General features: G+C 44.8%; 1 protein-coding gene across 1 annotated transcript; it reads left to right on the top strand.

Annotated features, from left to right (window-relative positions):
• Nucleotides 1–435: 435 nt before the first annotated feature.
• Nucleotides 436–10442, top strand: LOC104461003 (polypeptide N-acetylgalactosaminyltransferase 13). The gene is made up of 5 exons (XM_010072422.1): nt 436–476; nt 951–1121; nt 7743–7909; nt 9155–9362; nt 10268–10442. The coding sequence occupies exons 2-5, from the start codon at nt 988–990 to the stop codon at nt 10440–10442; spliced, it is 684 nt and encodes a 227-aa protein (XP_010070724.1). The 5' UTR covers nt 436–476; nt 951–987.
• The last annotated feature ends 1655 nt before the right edge of the window (nt 10443–12097 follow it).

Here is a 12097-nt window from a genome sequence, read left to right as displayed (position 1 = left end):
TAGCTTCCCCTTATATCCCGGGCATGACGTCAGCATGGTATCGAATATCCGGCTATGCCCAACTCCCAGCTTCTGTGAAGAATTAACCCTATCCCAGCTGGACCTAGGACACATATATAATGTATAATAACATATATATATATATAATAAGTGTATATAATGTGTCCCTGTGCGGTGCAGGTTTCCGCAAGTACTGATGTCTGATTGGCTTGGAAAAACAGATTTTTTTATTTTTTCTTAAAAAGTTACTTAGTCTACTTCCTATGCATCTTGTAGAAAAGGATTTATTCTTCTAGCATTTTGTTTTTTTGATTGCAAAGATAAATGATTTAATTACTCTTCAGCTCACAGAGAAGCCTTCATAAGCAACAGCCTTTCAGGATATTAAGCATCAAATTTTTCCAAGTAATTTTGTTACTAAAGATGAAAAATGAATGTGATGGCAGAAAAAGTAAACCCAAGATCCCTTCATTAAGAGAAAAGGGAGAAGGAAACGGATGGCGATTCTGACATCTTTCGGTTGGCTTTTGGACTAATGGTTGTAATTATTTGTATATGTGGGATGTTTCCTTTCTTTTCCTTTACTTTTGTAAAAAAAACCCACTCTGTATCTTGTTTATTTTTGTGTGCTTGTATGAGGTGATGCTATAATTTTCCTTATCATTCCAAATTGACTGTACAAATATTTCTCAAAACTAGTCTCTAACAACATGTAAGAGATCCTCTGCCAGGGTTGGGATACTCTGTTTTTCAGGATTTATTTTTTTTTTTGTCACTGAAGATTGATTGATTTATTTACTTACAGGGATGGGATTATGCTGTCACATGCCTGGTAGTTAAAAATAAATGAAAAATACAAGAAGTCGGTTAGAGGTAGTTTGATATACATGTTCTTCAAATATTTTCAATAGCTATAAAAATGTTTCCCAAACCTTCCTCCCCTGTGTTCCAGCTGTCATTTCTCGAAACCAAGAGGGACCTGGGGAGATGGGGAAGGCCGTGCTCATTCCCAAGGACGACCAGGAGAAGATGAAGGAGCTGTTCAAGATCAACCAGTTCAACCTCATGGCCAGCGACCTGATTGCCCTCAACCGGAGTTTGCCCGATGTGAGGTTAGACGGGTGAGTCGCCGGTGCTGTCTGCACCTCCGGGCGCGAGATACGGCGCTGTCCCGAGGTTATTAGCGGTGGCTGCCCAAGGAAGCTTCGAGGTTGAGCGGTTCGAGACTGGGCTGCTGCTGCAAGCTTTCATAGCAGAAGGGTCACTGCAGCACAGATGTTGTTATCCTGTGCCGTTTATTTTGTGAACAGCTGAAAAATTCATGTGTCTTACCACCTGGAATCGTTTAAATATTTTTTCTTCAGGGAAAATTTTATTTCTACAGTTAGATAAAAATGTCCGTGTCTACTTTATAGGTTTTCATAATTATACTGTCAGCATTTAAAACCTGACATTTTAATGCTCATGGAGAGAAAATGCTGCCAGCACCTGAAACTGCCTGCAGGATGTGGTTTTCTGTTAGTTTTATCTGTAGACGTTTCTGGAATAACCAGAAATTTGTAGAACATCTTTCAAAATGTTTCGAAACTGTATCAAAACTGAAGGGAGTTCTGTGGTTGGGGTCTTTTGGAGGTTTGGTTTTGTTTTGAAGTCTCGTAACTTATAATCATCATTTTTGAGTGCAGCCTGAAGTCTGCGGGGTGACTTTGTGGACTAGCTTGGGGCAGTGTTTCACCAGGTCCATTGAATTATTTTTAATGGAACTTAGAGGTGAATTTTTCTAGCCAGAACAGTGGGCTTGTGTTTACACGGGTATTTGATGGGAAAGCACAAATGTGCATGGTTAGCTCCATTAAAACAGGGATTCTGGTTGCTATCTGAAGATCCTGTCACAAGATATGGTACTTAAAGAAAAAAGTGTTCGTGGGTAGAGCTGATGCCAAGTCCTGACCTCCGTGGAGTCCGTCACAGTTTGCAGGGTCCCATGGCAGCTCTGCTCCTCTGCTGGTACAGGGATTCCAGCTGATGAACACAACTGTCACACCGACAGTTTAACTCCCTTCCCATCGCGCCTGGTGTCACCTACCAAAGAACATCCCTCGGCTGCCTCAGTTCCGTTGGTAATGGCCAGCTTGACGGTTTTAATCAGTGTCAGGTCTAATTGGAAGGAGCTGTTGATTAAACCTGAAACCCAATGTAATTCAACACAGAAATGTTTCATTTTGTTTCGAAGTGTTTTCTACGGCAAAGGAAGAAATCAATCTTCAATCTTCTCTGGATGATTAAAGTTGCAAGGGCTATTCTACAAATTGCTAAACCATTATAATTGGATTTATTATTGCAGCTCAGGCTGAAGTTGCACTGTGTTTGTGTGTGTGTGCTTGTGAGCATACGTTTTGATCAGAACCAAACTCACAATTTTCTGAATAGTAATTGGGGCTTCAGCTCGGTGCCCTAGCTTTGTGTTGGCTTCTTCAAAGCAAAAACCTTGATCCCAGGGTGGGGGGAAAAGGCTCTGGAAGCAGTAGTGCAGCAGCGACAATCACCGCCTGTGAAAACCCTTTAGTGCCTCTGACTCTGTGTTACAGGGCAGGAAGCTTTGATTAGATGTGGGGTTTTGGGTTTTTTGGGGTTTTTGGGGGTTTTTTTGTTTTTGTTTTTATTATTTTTTTATTTTGGGTTTTTGTTTTGTTTTGTTGGGCTTTTTTTTGGGTTTTTCTGGGGTTTTTTTTGCAAGACCACTATTTGTTCCTCATGCAATGTAGCCCTGCTAAGGGAGGGTAAATTGTTTTATTTTCTGGTGTTCACATCTAATCCATTTATCTTACACCAGCAAGTGTTGCATTAGTTCTTTTTCCAGCTCTAAGTCATGGTGGGTAAAGTACATAAGAGTTCCTTTGACAGGTTTATCTGCTTACAGCTTCATATAATTAAAAGCTAATTTATTTTTTGCGGTTTTACTGTGTACATACAGTTACGCATAGAGAAACTATAAACCACCCATGAACAGAAAAGCTCAGGGAGAAATCAGTAATTAGTTTTGGCTAGAAATTACCTTGAAATGACAGTTCAGAAGTGATTGCACCTTGTTTGGGGGGAAAAAAATAATCACCCAGGGTGATTGCCAGTAGGGAGAGGAAGTACACACAGGTAATGTGTGTAAGATCAAAGCCAGTTCCCAGGGTGTAAATTAGCTAAAGGCTGTTAAGGTTAAAAAAAAGAAAAGTAATTCTCCAGCAATGAGAAAAATATGTTCATGAGTCAACAGGCGGCTTGTAAAACGGTTTTGTGAGTCTTTTGTCTGTGCTTTCATATAACAAAAGGAACAATTAAAATGAGTTGCTACTTCCCCTTTGCTGCTGTTTCTCCCATAAAAGCTGGGGGTTGGTCCTTCGTCGCTCCCAGCGCTGCAGTACCGGCTTGCTGCTGGTCCCGCTCCTGCGGCTGGAGCAGAGGCTGGACCTGTCCCGAGAGCATGGGACGGGCTCAGCTGAGCTCTGGGAAGGAGGGGAGAGGTTTTCGGTCCTTTTTGGTCCCCTTCCAGTGCTGAAAGGGGGCTACAGGAGAGATGGGGGGGCTCTGGATCAGGGGGTGCAGGGATAGGGTGAGGGGTGATGGTTTGAAGCTGAAAGAGGGGAGATTGAAATGAGATCTGGGGAAGAAATGTTTTCCTGTGCGGGGGGTGAGGCAGTGGCCCAGGGTGCCCAGAGAAGCTGTGGATGCCCCATCCCTGGAGGGGTTCAAGGCCAGGCTGGATGAGGCTTTGGGCAACCTGGGCTGGTGGGAGGGTTCCCTGCCCATGGCAGGGACATGGAATGAGATGAACTTTAAGGTCCCTTCCTCCTTCCCATGATATCCTCTCCCAGCTGTGTGCAGCGTTCTCCCCAGACCTTTGAAAATGAGGATGGTGAGGGTGCCTAATTGAAGATTTTGTTTTGCATGGCTTATCTTTTACAAATGTATGGCTATTTCACACTTTCAAAGTATGTCAAGGTTTCAAGCATAAGCTTGTTCTTGGTTTTCCCATAAAGACCCTAAATAATGTAACAACGATAGGTAAGTAACATATCCTGTTAGGTATTTAGCCCTCGTGTGGTGTGCACTTGGGGAAATATGCAGTATTTAAACAGAAGGGATGCGTATTTCAGGGGGATGGGTCTGGCATCCGTTCTGCTTTTCCTTCAGCAGCTCGTCCCAGGACAGTTCCCCAGTGCCCGCGGGCAGCGGGGTCCCTCCCGTGGAGCGGCTGGAACTCCGTTTTCTGATTGAATGGTGCCCGGCTGTTCAGGCATGAAATTGCTCCCTTCGTGTAGAGCCGTCCCCGTGCCTGGCGAGGCAAGGCTCCGACGCGGGGGGTTACTGCGATGGCTCCTGTTGGCCCAACCAGTTGCTCCCAGGAGCAAAGTTCAGCTTTTATCTGAACCTGCAGGGGAAACGTGGGGATGAGGCTCAGGGGAGCAGCGGGAAGAGCCGGCAAAGTTACATTCCGCAGCAAGACAGACTGATCGTAGTTTCTTTACTAAAACAAGAGTCCTTCACGATTAAACTGTGTTATTAGGCTTTGGGTTTGTTAAGAGGATGGGCAGCGAGGCAAGCATCCATCTCTGCCGTGCAGCCTGGCAGGTGATGCTTCTACAAGCCGAGCATCCATCGACGCTCACGTCTGCGGGCGGCTGAGCGCTGAACAGGCAAAGCAAGGGTGATCTCGGTGGATGGGTGCGGGTGCCCGTGGTTTGCAGAATTTCACCCCTGGGCTGGGGGCTGCAGAGCTGTGTGAATGCAGGAGCGTGTGAAAATGAGTTCTTCATCTCCTTTCTTGCAGATATGAAGAAGAGGTTTGGGGGATTCAAAGTTAATACTTGTTAAAATATTTTGCAAAACATTTTAACAAGAAGCTTGAGGTAAGCTTGGTGAGTTTCAAAGGTTCAGCGGTGATATAATGAGAAACAGAACAAAATTAATGATCAAAAACATCCAAGAAGGTCAGATTTGATCTGGCCTGTGGTTCCCATTACAGATCTTTGATTTTTATTGGAAAAAGTGAAGAAAAGTACAAAGGAGCCTCTGCTATAGACTTCTGATAAAGAAATGGTCCCCTCTGCGTTGTTTGCTGTTAATAACGCTGTGCTGTGTTACTGCGTCCTTCGTCAAACATAAAAGGAACTTGGAGCGTTTAGCAAATGGCTGCTGAAGTAACTTCTGAAATACTAAAATGAAGTTTGGGGTTGGAAATCCCCGAGGAAGGGTTGACCTTCAGGGCTCTGCCGGCTGCTTTATGGGCAGCGATAGCTGAAGGGGTCTGTGCTCCTGCAAACTGCAAGCTTTTCTCTACCCCGTAATGAAGCACCAGAGAATAATTTTCATAAGAGATTTCCACGTCCGTCATCTGCTGGGTGTAGAGATGGGTTAGCTTTGGAGTGTTCCGACACCATCAAATTCAGGGAGACAATGTAGACGCAGTTCTGGCACAGCTCTGCTTTCCTCTGGTTGAAATAAATTCCCCTTCAATTATTTTCTTTTTGCCTTTCATTTGCATAAATCTCAGTTTAAAATACAAACTGGTGCAATTACAGAAAATTTATTAGACTTGAAAGCTGTGTGCATTGAAGTGCTGCGGCAGAATCTTTGACAGGGTAACGTGTTCTTTCGCTGGGTTGGGAGCGACAGTTCTTCATCGAGCTGCCGGCCGTGGACTCTTCTGCAGCTTTTTTACATTATTTTTAACATATTTTTTTACATTATTTTTAACATTTTTTTTTTTACTTTAAGTGCACCTTTCCTTCTGTTTTTACAATCCTGTTAAGATGAGAGGAAGATGCAAATCCTTGGAGTTATTCCTGTGGGTACCAACACTGTCCCCGTGGAATAAAGTGATCATATGGACAAACTGCCAGCATTCACATGTTCTGCTGAAGTCAGACGATCCAAATTAAAAAAAAAAAAGTTGAATAGATTTAATTTAGTCCCTGATGAGCAGAGGTGATATCAGAGTCCCTGGGGCACATCGCTTGCTGTGCCTGGGGAGCTGTAGGTCCCTACAGAATGGACCCATCTGGGAACTGAATCCTCCTCCTCCAGAGCAGGTAATCCCACCGTGTAACCGTCTGGGGAACACAGAGGGATGTGCAGTGGGGTCTTTGGGTGTGGATAGGGGCTGGTGTGATGAAGAGAAGGATTCCTCACCTTGGGGTGCAAAAGCTGATGGAGGGTCATTGTGAAAATTTGGAAGAAGGGCGTATGGTAAGGATGCTGTCCTCAGCTCATCTGGCCCTTGCCTTCTCCGGGTACCGCAGGATGCTGTGGGGAATAGCGGGAACAATGGTTCAAATACTGACGACGCTGGCAAATGCTGTGTGATAACCAGTCTGGCCCTTAATGTCCCACTGGCACTACAAAATGAGCACCCAGCTGCAAACAAGGCAGTACCCTGTTCTCCTCGTCTCGTTTTGCTGAATATTTTACAACATAATCTTGTCTAGTGCTTCTTTTCCCATTTCCAAAATTTTATCTGTTTTAAATTGAATTAAAATGACTGTTGTGAAATCTGGGACAAGCAGAATTTATTCCAGCTTGGTGTATGCTTTGAAGTATGATGTTAAGCTCTGGAAAACAACGCTGAACATGAACAGCTTCGTGCTGCAGCCTGCCTGCTTCTCAGTCTTTGATTTCTGGCTTCCAGATGTCAAGGCTGACATGAGGAAAAAGTTTCACTGTGCTTTGGAGACAAATAAAGTCAAAAATGTCCCTTCCCCTTTTTTTTGTCCTGCTGGGCTCACGCTCCCTTAGACACCCCTGGGTCATCAGAGGGTCTTGTCGTGGGTGATAACCAGTAAAGGACTTTTATTGGTTTGCCTGGACTCTGAAACTAAATCATAATTGATGGAGAAGTTATGGTCATGCTGTTTTTTAAATTTATTTTTCTTTAAATGTCCGCGAGGCAGAAGGAAAGGTTGCAGAGAGTTTTGTTGTGGTGGGTGATGTTTAAGCCAGAGGTGGTGTGGGCAGGGTGGCTTTTCCTCAGGGACCTCCTTCATTCCTTCCCTTGGCCCTTGGGAGAAGGTTTCTGCAAGGTTCCTCCTGAACATGTACTGTGGTGGGACTGGTTGAGTTCTCAAATACACTAATGAAATGGTGAGAAGAAAAAAAAAAGAAGAAAAAAAAAGAAAAAAAGCAAAAAAAAAAAAAAAAGGAAATTATTTTAAGTCACAATGGTTAAAAATCCATATTAAGTATGTTTAAGTGATGTGACTTGACCCGTGTCGGCAGGTTGATGTGGGCATGTTTGTGTTTTTGAAATGTGTCCAAGATCTGGAACAAATACCTAGAATTTGGGGTTGTCTTTTGTAATGAGCAAGTAGGTTTGAATTGCTCCCACTAAATCAGCGATGCTTGCTGGCTGTTGCTCACTTTGCCGTAACTTCTGCATTTTCCCAAACCAGGTGGAACTGTTGACCTCTTGTTCTTCCATTGAATGAGCACGTAGAGTGTTCTAGAAAATGGTGATTTTATTTCTTCTTTTTGAGAAACCAACAAAGATGGGAAGGGCTCGGAGGACTGTGTACTTCAAACCGTAGAACTTGGGATTTGTCATGATGAAAGACTGGCTTGACCGAACGGTGACCACTCGATACGCCCCATGTTAACCTTGGTAGAGCTCTTCAGGCTTTTCTTAAAGATTAACTGCCTCTTTCCTTCTTTGTTTTTTTTGTTTTGTTTTGTTTCCTGTATTTCTTTGGGTGCAGGTGCAAGACAAAAGTCTACCCGGATGAGCTGCCCAACACGAGCGTGGTGATCGTGTTTCACAACGAAGCCTGGAGCACGCTGCTGCGGACCGTCTCCAGCGTGATCAACCGCTCGCCGCGCCGGCTGCTCGCCGAGATCATCCTGGTGGATGACGCCAGCGAGAGAGGTGGGCTGGGGGACAGGACCCCCGTGCTGCCCGTTGTCCCAGCACCGTGCTGGGGTTCCTGCAGGACAGGGATTTTTCCTTCTGTTTCTCATATTTGTTGTTCATTTCTTTTGCACTTGGCTGTTTTATTTTTTCTGTTTTCTCTCTTTTTTTTTCTGTTTTCTCTCTTTTTTTTTCTGTTTTCTCTCTTTTTTTTCTGTTTTCTCTCTTTTTTTTTCTGTTTTCTCTTTTTTTTTTTTCTGTTTTCTCTCTTTTTTTTTCTGTTCTCTCTCTTTTTTTCTGTTTTCTCTCTTTTTTTTCTGTTTTCTCTCTTTTTTTTTCTGTTTTCTCTCTTTTTTTTTTCTGTTTTCTCTCTTTTTTTTTCTGTTCTCTCTCTTTTTTTCTCCCCTTTCTCCTTTTCTCCTTTAAAGCCAGGGTTTAGAAAGAAAACTGTCTGCATACAGAACTGATATTACCTGGAAAAGGAATCACATTCCATTCTATAAATGGAGTCAAAGGAACGATAAATTTTCCAGGAGTAGCCAGGTGTATCTAATGGCAAATACAACAAATAAGTACAAATACAACATAGAGGTGCAGCTGTCCAAGACGCAGAGGATGCGAGCTTAAGCCATCCTTTATTTCTGCCCCATGTAGCATTGACTTAACTCTGATTACTCTCCTGGATTTCCCTGTTTCAGAAAAAAAGTAAGTTTAGTGTTTCTCTGTGCCAGAGGGAGGAGGAAGGCTTTAGCCCAAGTCACTACAATTTTTCCTAAAAGCAAAGTTTTAGATTCCTAAAGGGCTCAGAATGGTGAAATTCATCCAAGGTAGCTGTATTTGTATTTAACCATCGACAAATCAGCAGAAGTGTCACCCTCTTGCACTCACTATTCCTTGCTGGTTGATTCCAAGGAAACTGATGGTGAATTAATAAAAATTTCTGCGATATTTTTATGAGATGCTCTAGCAGTTGTGTACATCGGGGCTGTTTCCCGAGGGGCCGTGCTGCACCGTGAGCCTCCACAGCTCAGCTCTCGGGCTTCAGAAATTCTCCGAATACGTCCAGATGCATTTCCGTTGGTGCGTGGCAGTCCTTGGAGGGCTGAGCATGACGCACCAACTCTGCGGTGATATTTGGAGTCCTTGGGAGTTGCTGAACCTAGATAAAAATTATGGTTTTCTTTTTTTTTCTTTTTCTTTTTTTTTTTTTTTTCTTTTTTTTTTTTTCTTTTTTCTTTTTTTTCCCCCAATTATCTTTGGCAGAATTTCTGAAAGCCTCATTAGAGAATTACGTGAAGAGTCTGGAAGTGTCCGTAAAAATCATTCGGATGGAGCAGCGGTCAGGGCTGATCCGCGCGCGGCTCCGCGGGGCAGCGGCGTCCCGAGGGCAGGTGATCACGTTCCTGGACGCGCACTGCGAGTGCCCCCTGGGCTGGCTGGAGCCGCTGCTGGCCAGGATCAGGGAGGACAGGTAAGGGTGGCTGTCCTGTGGCCGGGCACGGGGACCTGCCTCCGGGCTGCTCCTTGGTTTTGCTGTGCTCTGACAAATGAGAAATTAAAATAATTTGTTGATCTGAAAATTAAGTTGTTTTTTTTTAATTTATCAGGAAGATAGAGTATTCTCTAATACTTGCATGAGAATAGAATTTATAAATAGATATGTGATAAACTTTTGATTCTTACAGCAGGGTTTCTGCTGCTGACAGTAAGCAGAATAATGCCAGTAGTGACAGCACCTTGGGCCATTTACTTTCCCAAGGTCTAGGCATCGCCAACCCTGATGGCAATCTTCCTCCCTTCTTTTTACCAGGTGTGACCTCCAGCACTCTCTGAAATTTGCTCTCTTTTTTCCTTCCTTATTTCCCTTTCTTTCTCTTTTTTCTCCCCTCTTTCTCTTTTTTCTCCTTTCTTTCTCTTTCTCTCTTTGCAACAGATGATGCAATTTCCCCCTTTTTCCTGCATAAGCATATCCAGACCCTGCAAAGCAAACCCCACAAACTCTGCTGTGCTCCCCAGCAGCGCTGCAGCAGCCGAGGTCCTTGCTCTGCTCCACGTCGTGCGTGGGCAGCACCACCCTGCACCGAGCACACGCGTGGGCGATGGGAATTATTCTCCTTTATGCCACGCGTTGCAGGCACTCAAGAAATACAGGATTAAAAGCAGTGCTGCTCGAGCCCGTTTCCTTGAGCAGCTTCATTTCTGGAAGAGAAGACCTACATGGAGTGATGGTAAATGAGGTTTTATGCAGAGAAGCCTCAAAATATTCAGCATAGTAGCGCAAAAAAATATTTTTGTGTTTAAAAAAAAAAAAAAAGAAAAAATAAAAAATAAAAAAGAAAAAAAAAGAAAAAAGGCAGCTGATTGTTTTTCTTACAGGAGAACCGTTGTCTGCCCCATCATCGATGTGATCAGCGATGACACGTTTGAGTACATGGCTGGGTCGGATATGACTTACGGAGGGGTTAACTGGAAACTGAACTTCCGCTGGTACCCGGTGCCCCAGCGGGAGATGGACCGGAGGAAAGGGGACCGGACCTTGCCCGTGAGGTGAGCGCAGTGAGCTGACTTGACTTGTCTGTGTAGATAATAACGCTTCGTAGCTCAGATTTTGCTGCAGCATCAGAGAACGCGTGTCAGATAGTTGTGGCACGCTGTTCAGGGCAGGGAAGACCAAAATCTCACCTCTCCTTAACGCGGCAATGTAGTTACCAGGGCTGAGAAAATGCATTTGTATCTTCTCAACATTCAGTAATTCAGAATATTCCCTGCTCTTTACCTTCCGCCTGTGCTTGTTTTCTGCAAATAGCCTCTTGGCTCTGTGTTTACGGATGTTGCTGTTGTTTCATAATTTACGGCAAATATTAGAACATATTTCTGAAATACACATTTTTGAGCAGTGAACCCAAATATTCGGTTATGATGATTTGCAATTAAAACGCGTGCTCTTATTGTCTATAGAATAAAATTGATGACTGTGCACAATGAGCCAAAATTGATCTAAGAATATGTCCTCAATTCCCGCGATCCTTCCTGGCCTCTTTCATTTAATTGCTCAAACCACAGCCTGTAACGAAAACCGCTAGAAAAATTTGAAACCGAGCTGAAAGAGAACAAACGGAATAAATCACTTGCGATGGGCTATTTGCTCAGCTCTGATAGCTCCTGTGCTCTTCCTGACAAGTTAAAAAAAAAAAAAGGGGGGGGGGGAATGTTTACTGGAAGAACTGGATGCCTAATGTAAAAAGCTTTCCTGAGTGGATGTAATGGCTCAAACCGATGTGAGAGACATGATGAAGTGGAGAGAATCCAGCCCTGCCCACCCCCAGGGTGCGCGCCGGCAGGTGCGGGGGGCAGCAGTCCCAGCCCAGCTTTGCGCAGCTCTCCCAGGTAAGGCAGGGGCTGGGCGGAGAGCAGCCTGGCAAGGTGACTCCTGCTGGAAAACGGCCAAAATCTGTCATCCTCTGTCCTTCACAGCCTGCAGCCGGGGAAGGGCTGGAATTTTTTTGAGCTCAAGCGGGGTCCCCGGGAGCAGAGCTGTTGTCAGCAGAGGGGGGGTGGAGCTGGAGCCGAGAGAACTGGTTTTCTCATGGTCTGAGGTGTTATCGCCCAGCTGTGGGGTCTGCCAGCAGCTGCTCCGTGCGAGCTGAGGTGTGCGTTGAGATCGGGAGAGTTAATCACCCCGCAGAGCTGCGCTGTTTGCCCGGCTCTCCCGAGCCGGATCGATCTGCAGACCCTTTGCAAAGCAACGCAAACCCAAGTTCTCATTCCCTTATCTTGCAATGGAGCAGCACTTCCAGTCAATCCGGAATCAGGCATGGAATTGACTCTTGCAATTACTGAAACAAAAAAAATCTGCTTTTTTTTTTCTTTTTTTTTTTTTCCTCCAACAGTTTTTAGCTGGTGGCTCCTGGGCTCTGGGGGGTTCTCCTGGTGCGGTGGGTGTTGTGAGCAGAGCGCGGGTGCTGGAGGTTGATGCCCAGTGCCACATGTCCCGTAACTGTCACTTACCCAAATGAGTGAGGGGGTGGCTCTGGGGGGGTGCGGTTGTGCCGGCTTTGGAGCAAAGTGGCAGATTTTAGACATCCAACTGTTCTCTCTGACGCATTGTGGAGGTGTCTCGTCTCAGTCTCTGCCATGTCAGAAGCTGCTCCCAGCCTCCTTTTCCCTTTGAGCCGATGGGAAGGGAACCAGCAAAGCTGGTGGGAG

This window comes from Pterocles gutturalis, unplaced genomic scaffold (assembly GCF_000699245.1).
Source record: "Pterocles gutturalis isolate BGI_N339 unplaced genomic scaffold, ASM69924v1 scaffold8237, whole genome shotgun sequence".
NCBI lineage: Eukaryota > Metazoa > Chordata > Aves > Pterocliformes > Pteroclidae > Pterocles > Pterocles gutturalis.
Note: the sequence above shows the minus strand (reverse complement) of the source record. Positions and strands in the feature narration are given on the sequence as shown.

Coding starts and splice junctions, on each gene's coding strand:
- LOC104461003 (XM_010072422.1), top strand. CDS start 988: ATGGGGAAGGCCGTGCTCATTCCCAAGGACGACCAGGAGAAGATGAAG. Junction 7,910..9,154: donor GGATGACGCCAGCGAGAGAG/GTGGGCTGGGGG, acceptor TATCTTTGGCAG/AATTTCTGAAAGCCTCATTA. Junction 9,363..10,267: donor GCCAGGATCAGGGAGGACAG/GTAAGGGTGGCT, acceptor TTTTTCTTACAG/GAGAACCGTTGTCTGCCCCA.